This window comes from Tripterygium wilfordii, chromosome 13 (genome assembly GCF_013401445.1).
Source record: "Tripterygium wilfordii isolate XIE 37 chromosome 13, ASM1340144v1, whole genome shotgun sequence".
Classification (NCBI taxonomy): Eukaryota; Viridiplantae; Streptophyta; class Magnoliopsida; order Celastrales; family Celastraceae; genus Tripterygium; species Tripterygium wilfordii.
The window spans coordinates 11842084-11850997 of NC_052244.1; the positions used below are offsets into that span (position 1 = coordinate 11842084).

The 8914-nt window shown below is 36.7% G+C and overlaps 1 protein-coding gene across 1 annotated transcript; it reads left to right on the forward strand.

Moving 5' to 3' along the window:
* Window positions 1-4399: 4399 nt before the first annotated feature.
* Window positions 4400-5992, forward strand: LOC120012392 (zinc-finger homeodomain protein 1-like). The gene is made up of 2 exons (XM_038863805.1): window positions 4400-5256; window positions 5447-5992. The coding sequence occupies exons 1-2, from the start codon at window positions 4563-4565 to the stop codon at window positions 5461-5463; spliced, it is 711 nt and encodes a 236-aa protein (XP_038719733.1). The 5' UTR covers window positions 4400-4562; the 3' UTR covers window positions 5464-5992.
* Window positions 5993-8914: the final 2922 nt, after the last annotated feature.

Below are 8914 nucleotides of genomic sequence, written 5' to 3' on the forward strand. Positions count from 1 at the left end.
TGAACAAAATCGAAACTTTTTTTGCTCTCCCAATCGAAGTTCAACCCACAAGAAGTAATTTGTTAATAAGTAGAGCTATATTAATCGGAAAGATTTTCTATCATTGACAAAACAAAAAGTGACCAACTAATCGCTCTCATTTTCCCATTGTCCTCTCACTTGTACACACACATGCATGTAGGGTCAATGGAGTTAAATTTGTAAAGAAGGGAGTTCCAAGAACTTCAAAATTAAGTACACTGTTTATAATTATTAACCCAAACCCATATATACCTAGTCCTAGTCTGAATTAGAACAAGAAGTAAACGGGTACAGTAGTACCTTAAAAGGAGGAGTGGATACAGTAGTAGTGATAGATGAGCTATGGAAAAAAAAAAAAATAATGGTCAAAAAGCAGTGGTCACACCTTTATTTATGTATGGTTTGGACCAAATGTCAACTACGGTTTGGTGATCTGGTGGCATTAAAAACCTAACAATATTTTCTTCTACTTTTTTTTTAAGATTAAAGGGTGGGTAGGGACTATCAGTATAACAAATTAACAACACTTCTCTCTGTAATCATGGGTAATCATGGCAGTACTCATCCGTTGCAAAAAATTCTATTTGAATTAAAGTTATTGTCCTTAGACCCAGCTCTTGTCAGTACTGTAGTGCCAACAAAATATACAGTTGGAGAAAACTCTTAGTGAAGTGGCATCTGGCTCGCAAAATTTAACCCCGCCAACGACGAAATGTTAAAAAGGCAATATCTTTCGGGGGATTAATGTTGTTTGGACTCAATGGCTTCAAGGTTCGAACACTAATGTGCTCGGGGATTTGGGGACTTAGTTTTGGGTTCAGTTTTTTTCTTTGACTATGGAGATGTTATGTGGCTATGCTCTGTTTGTTTCTTGGGTTTGGCTCGAATATCCAGATTTGGAGACCTAGTTTTGGGTTCTGTTTGTATCTTGGGATTTGGCATTTTGTTACTGTCTTATTAATTCTTCATCAATCAAATTTTCTAAGACTTATAAAAAAAAATGCAATATATTTTCCATATACTAGGTTATATATATGTTTGTACAATCACAAGCTGTTTTGAGAAATACCCACATGCCCCATATATAGACATATGTAAATATATAGAGGAATTATCCTATGAGGTTTTAAAATGATAATCGAACTTTTAGGATTCACTTTTGTGGTTGAAAATATTTTTTAAAACTTCAAAAAATATATTTGTGGTTTGAACGGTTTTATGAACCCAACGATGTAATTTTGTTTAAAAAAAAAATTAAATGTAACTTGAAAAGTGTATGAAATATTTTTTTTGTTTTATATCCAACAATCTATAATTATCATGCACTTTTATGTTGAATTTGATTTTTATTTCGAATAAAACATATATGTTGGTACCATCAGACTTTGATTTATATATATATATATATATATAAAAGCCAAAGCTCAAAAAAATTTTGTAAAGAAAGAATTGAATTTCAGTATTTGAGCAGAGTTTTTGGGAAAATCCAAGACACTTTATTAGGGCTGATGAATGATTCCTGAGCTGAACGGATACAACACCATCAACAAACAAACAAAAACGTCAATCGTATGAGCTGTAAAATCCATGCCAAGAATATGATAAAAAGAAGCAAACAGACACAAGAAAAAGTATAGTAAAACAACAAAATAAAATGTACCCATTTGTGCAAAGAAAATAATTATCGTGTATAAGACTCTCTCGTGGATCGAAAATAGGCAGGATATACAAAAATTTTATTCCCATATAATTTGTATGTAGCTATTTCTAAGAATAGAATATGTAATATCAAGATGATATCCTTTCTACGCTATCATTATTGTGACACATATTCGCCTTGTGATTAAAAATATAAAATGTAGAGACAGAGTTCCACTCCGATACTATGTTAAATTTGGCTCATAAATGACTCAAACGCTCTCTCTAAAAGGACCTAAAGAACACAATATAGTGAGGAGATAAAACCACATATATATACGCATAATTAATCAAAATTAGACGATGTGGGACATGTGTACCCAAAAAAACGAGGGGAGGTAGGATTGTCAAAAAAACACATCACTAGGCCCCCTTCGATACAATTTTAAATTTGATAAGAGCAAAACAAAACAAAACCAAAATCAAGATGATTTTGTTTGTTAGTTTGTTTGCTCAGACTCTCTCTGCATATACAGATGCACATAATTGTTGATTGCTGGTGTTTGTGGGTGCAACCCAAACAGGGGGCGTTTGTGTTTGTGTCATTGTGTATATGAGAGACAAAGGAAATAAAAGGCTGCAAGAGAATATATATATATATATATATATATATATATAGATACACTGACATAGTGAAGTAGAAATCAAAGAAGGACGTCCCACACTCTTTTCTCGTCTTGTCACTCTCCATTCTTTCTTTTTCCCGCAATTCTCTCTCTTTTCCTCCGTCTCTCAATCATATATATATATATATGTGTGTGTGTATGTATGTATGTATGTATGTATGTATAGGGTGTGTATATATATACACATCAATATCAGTGCAAGCCGTTCCGTCCCGTTTTAACACGAGGAGTAACTGTATAATCCCGTTCTGTTGATGTAACACTAGTGTCGTTTAGTGTGTGGGTTGTCTGTTTGTATTAGTGGTTTCCCGCCAACTGACAGGGCCTAAATTTGCCATCATCGCTGGCGCACTTTCTCCAATCCTCTGTTGATGCTGTCTGTTGGCTCACTCACATGAATCGAATCAAACCCTCTAATCATTAAAATCTCTTTTAATGCACGATAATCGTACACTAATAAACCAACTATTAATACCAAATATATAATAATCATCCATTTATATAATCTTCTGGAAAGACGTACATGCGATTGCTAGTACTTGTCTACTTGATCATAGATTTAAAAGTTGGTCCATGTACACACACACACATATATATATTTTGTATTAACTAATATAATATAAACACAATCGATGTAGGGTGAACCATGCAACTATGCAAGGGCGGTGGCTTAGGAGTTAGGACACACCAGAGTAGTCTACTTCCCCTAATGAAAAACCAGAGAGTCACTTCAGGAGATGTGAAGGTCTACACACACAAACGTATATGCATGTATATGGTGTGTGTATATATTATTATGGTCAAGCTTTAATTTTGAACGTAAAACATGGCTGTATGATGTGGACGACTTTATGGTAGCTAGTATGAGGTCTCATAATTTTTTGTGCCCTCTATTATTAAGGCCATCTCTTGATGTGTTGTTGATTAGATGTATGGAATAGCTAGGCCATTCATTTAAAAAAAAGAACTAAGGATATTTACTTTTCTTGAGAAGGAAGAAGTACCACTTATTTTTGTGTTACCATTTACTGTAAAAAAAAAATTCGAACGCAAACATATTAAAAATATCATCTGTTCTGTACAACAAGTTCGTATGGATTTGTTTTTCATGAACTATCACTAGAAAATACGTCTTTAATATGAGAATAGCTGGACTTTACTTATAAATTATTCGATTGGATTATGTCAGACTGACGTGAAATTTCAATCTTGACAATTTTTCGCTGGAAACGAACATATATTAAAGGAGATCTTTATCAACGAATGATTTTTCTAGTAGCAAGTATGGACATTTTGTTTTGTTGAGTAGTAGAAAGTATGAACGTAATGTTTTATACAAAATGATGGGCACCAACACTTAAAGTGAAAGCCAAAGACATAGGAGAAACAGTGAAAGAAGCCCACACCAAGTTTTCCCAGAAAATGTGAGATGTGATGGTCTCCTCTCTAAAGAAAGCTACATTGTCTTCCTCCACTCTAAATGCGTCCTTGCGGTCGTTCCAACTCCCCGGAGGGTCGTCTCCACGCGCATAACTAAGAGAGTATACGTAAAATTCATTCCTACCATTTTCTTGTCTATCCCGTTCACTATCGTTCGCTGACAGTGCCCAAACATTTAATGCATGATGACGTAGAATACGCGTCATCCCTTGTCGGACATATTACCACGTAAGCAAACAACAGCAAGCACCCTTAATGCCGACAATTAACTCTCTCTCTTCTTAAGATTTCCCCTGTTCCCACATCATCAGTCTCATACACGCGCCACCATTTGTCTAAGGAAGGATCCACCGCCCTAAAAGTGCTCTCGTTTTATTATCGTTTTCAGCGTCGGCGGCGCGTGAAAGAGAGAGCGCGGCATTTAGGATTTCCTACTACAGCAAAACTGTACAGCACCATCCACAACCTCCAAGCCAAAGTTTGACACTCGCCAAGTCTGTGTGCAGTACTCAACTTTAACCACGCGGTTAAACAAGTTAAAAACAGGCAAGTCACGGGCTTACCGGCTATAGCAGGTGGAAACGGCAGAGGCTTTAGGCTTATTAACAAGGGGTTTGAAGCATAAACAGCTTTGCTTTTGCAGAGAAAGATAAGCTCATCTCCATTACTCTCTCTCTCACTCCCTCCTCTCATCTTCTCTTCTTCCTCTAATTTTGTTTTTGTTTTCAATTAGCAAGGAAACGGCATCGTTTCTTTTGTCTTGCCTGAGTTTTCCAAATGGAGTTTGAGGATCAGGAAGAGCACGATGAGGATATGGAGCTGCCGGCGAGTTACGACTCGCTAGGCAACACTACCCGCCCAAATTCGGGACCCGAACCCATTCTCTCCGCGAGTGTTGCGGGCCCGAAGAAACCCAGGTACCGAGAGTGCCTGAAGAACCACGCTTTAGCAATCGGAGGTCAGGCAGTGGACGGCTGCGGCGAGTTCATGGCGGCTGGAGCAGAAGGTACGATGGATGGGCTAAAATGCGCCGCGTGCAACTGTCACCGTAATTTCCACAGAAAGGAGAGCGCCGAATCTTGCGGTGAAGTCGTTTTCCATCCCCACCTCGGGGTCCCGCAATTCACGCCCTACTACCGAACTCCAGCTGGATACCTTCAGGTGGCACCTCAGCAGCAGCAGCAGTACCGGCCTCTCGCTCTACCTTCGTCGTCAGGCGGTGGAGGGAGTCACAGTCGAGGAGAGGATCAAGAAGACGTGTCGAATCCGGGAGTGTACGGAGGAGTTTCGCGGAAGAGACACCGAACAAAGTTCACGCAGGAGCAGAAGGAGAAGATGCTTGGACTGGCGGAGAGGCTCGGGTGGAGATTACAGAAGCACGATGAGGAAGTTGTCCAGCAGTTCTGTAACGAGACAGGTGTGAAGAGGCAGGTGCTCAAGGTGTGGATGCATAATAACAAGCACACTTTGGGTAAGAAACCCTAAGAAGTAAAATTCAATGATATCATCTCCTTCTCTTGAATGTCAATATATATATATATATATATATATATCTGAAGAAAAGGTGAAGATGTCAAATTTAGTAAAATTAATTTAGCTAGGGTTTGTAGTGTTCTTCTCTTAATTTCTTTACTGTGATTCTAATGTTAGGCTTCTTTTAGGGTGGATAAGCCGATGACATGATTTTCACACATTCAGTGCAAGTTGAGATTTTCTGTTTTATGAGTTTCAGTGGGCATTATCATGCTTTGTTTTTAGCACTCTTAATGATACCTATATATGTAGTGGTTAGTCTATCAGTTCCATGAGTGTTTTCACTTTTACAATTTGCGAGATGAATGTTTGTTCAGCGCAGCGCGCGTAAGAATCTCATCTTGTATTATCCTTTCACACTAAACCTCGGCTCAGTACCAATCAATTGTCCGATGAGGACTTTGAGCAGCATGAGGAGGGGAGAGAGAGAGTGAGGTTGAACATGGTTGAAGCTGCAAAATCTGGGTTTTCTTGGAGTACTGACCTATATTTACCTTATGTCATGTCATCTTTTCTCAAGTTTTTTGGAGGCTGTATTTTGGCATTGACATCTGTTTCTACATTTGTCTTCTGTGAGAAATATGTATAATGTCATTCATTTCTTGTTGTAACAATACTTCTCACTTGATGTCATTTATTCCTTAAAGAGAGAGTTGTGTTTGGGATCTTGTTCATCATTTATCCAGTAGTTTTTCTATTTAATTTGGTTTTTTCTTGCTTTCTTTGTTGAGTTTTCAATAAGAAAATCTTTAATAAGAAACCTTGATAATAGAGCCTCTCCCTTCTCTGGATCTGCTTCTGTTTTCCCCGACTTTTGTGCTGTTCTTTCTGCACTACCCTCTCTCTCTCAGGTCCACTTATCTCTGAATTTAAAGTAACTGTTTTTTGTTATAAAATGTTTATGTTGTATAATCATCACCTAGGGAAAGAAAGAAAGAGCTAGCTGATCCATATTATATGGGTTTTATGGAAAGCGTCCTTATATATATATATATATTATTATTTTTCCCTCACTAGTTTTAGTTTCTCTCTCTTGGAAAAGAAAATGCATCAGCTAGCTAGGGACAGTCTTGTAGAACTCCAGAATCCAAATCCAAATGTTGTTCCACAAAGTCTATATAGATCCAAAGCTTCTTCTATTCACTTATTTTTCTCATAGAATTGGGGACATGTGGGCTCTCCAGCAGCAACACAAGACAAGTGATTTAAAAAATCACACAGAGGGTCGCACACACAGCTTTAGAATCTCCCTAAGATACCAAGAATCTCTCCATTCTCTACTACTAGGGTTTAGTACAGAAGAAGGTGATGAATTCAGTGACTTCAAATGCATTGGTTGCTTACTATACATCCTATTTGGGGGGACCTGATTGAGTATATAAGGTAAAGTTTATTAGGCGGTGGGGGGATCTGGTTCTGGACAGCTTTCATAAGTTCTATATATGGAACTTGATGTTTCAAGTTCAATTGATAAAAGCAAATGCTTTTGTTGGGTAGCCAGTTTTTCTTCTTCTGTTGTCAAAACTCATCTACCATACATGGACAGTCCTTGGGATGGCTTTTTCTTGATTGTGGAAAATTTATTAAAGCCTGCATAAATATACTTCAAATTATTTTTAAAAAAATGTGGTCCTATATATATATGCTATGTAATGTGTGTGTGTGTTTGGGATGGATCTTGGACAAAGGTTTACCATGGTAAGATAGTGATTGATCATCAAATTCTCACTCATTTTTACTTAATTCGATAGTCTTATTTTACTTTCATTGGCTTTTGAAAGATACCAAAATGGTAATTCTCACTCCAGAAGTGAATCCAGAACTGGCAATATTTTAGTTGATTAAGGTGGGTTTTAACTGTAATAAGTTTTTAGCAGGAAAACCACTTGGATGATAGTTTAGTTGGTAAATCTTTCTGGGGCTAAATTATATGGATTTGAGAGATCCTGAGTTCGATTCACAATGAGAGTAATACCCTTATGACACGCGATGAGCTTAATTTTGTCTAATTTACTCCATCGTCAAATGAGAAATTTCTGTGCATGTGCTCCTAATGACTCGAATTTAGGCGCATATATGATATTCAAAAGACACGCTTGTTGTCTTTCTCGGTTAAGACTATGAAAATAACCCTTCAATGTCCCTACTAAATCCTCCATCGGTGCTGCTAACTGAGCTTTCTTTCTAGTACCATTTCTAAAGCTTTGATGTTGTAGCCCCACAAAGACAAAGTTTCATGATTTGTATGTGTGGTTGCCTTGTTGGTCCTTTTTCTTTTTGTCTTGCATCAAAATATTGTCCCAAAAAAGTGAATTAAATTTAAAAGAGAGTTTTTATTTTCATTTGCTCAAATATTGGGTCCAAATCATGCACGGCCCAAGATATGGCCTTGAATTATGGCCCAAATTTGGGCCCATTACAGCCCAATTCACACACCTTGCAATCAAAGTTCCCCAAGTGTATTCAACAATTTCTTCCTCCAACTCTCTCTCTCTCTCTATAGCAAAGTTGTCTTGTTGTGCATTCACCAGACCAACCATTTTAAAGCATAAAGGAAGGATGAACATCGACAGGTAGGGTTGGGTTTCTGGGGTCTAGCTGGAAGGAAGAGGACAGAAATTGGAAGGTTTTGAAGAATAAATGACAGTTAGAGACGTTATTCTAGTTATTTTATTTGAATTTTGGGGCCAAATATTCTAGGTGAATGGATTAAGCGGTTTTGGTTGCACGTGAAGCACAATCAATATACACAGAAGTACAGAACCCACATGTTTGATGTGTTTTCGCTACTCTCTTTGGAACAATTACACCTCGATCGCATGGGCCATTCTTGTTATTGGGCCAGAAGCAGTCTTGGCCTTGGGCTTATCATAATGTAGGCCCAAATCTTTCCCACACTTTTGGAACTTGAAAGTTGAAAGGCTTATAGTCAATTCACTCCACCAAACCAATTAAAGACACAAAATGGTGCAGGCAAGCATGCGCACCTACCATCGCAGTTGGTCAACTTTATGATTCACACACGTAGTCCTGATTAGTAGTACTACTTTATGTTTATGGTGCATGCAACATGACGTCACATATGCCCCTGAATTTTTTGAATTCTTTTAAATATCCATATATTATAGAAATTAAAATTAGATATTATTTCAATATTAATATTTATTAACTAGTGATCTATGCACTTCTTACTTAATTATTAATAGTCTTTTACGCATACGCATCAATAATTCATAATTGAACATATTGTATTAATTTAATTATAATTAAATTATAGTTACATACTTTATTAGTTCATGATTGCTCACTAGTTTTATTTTGCTTGTTATCTGTCAATTTTAATAATATAAAATAATATATATAATTTAATGTTTTCATATATATATATAATTACGGTGATAACACACTTAATAAAAAATAACAATAATAATAATTAAATTAGAATTCAGATGAAAAATGTGTTAATTAATTCTCAACTTATATTGTTTTATGCTATTTATATTTATTGCACAAATATATTTTTAAAAATTAATCAACGAAATTATATTGGGAATTTGGGATCTCGTCTTTTCAAATACTGCAGGCCGTACGCGCCC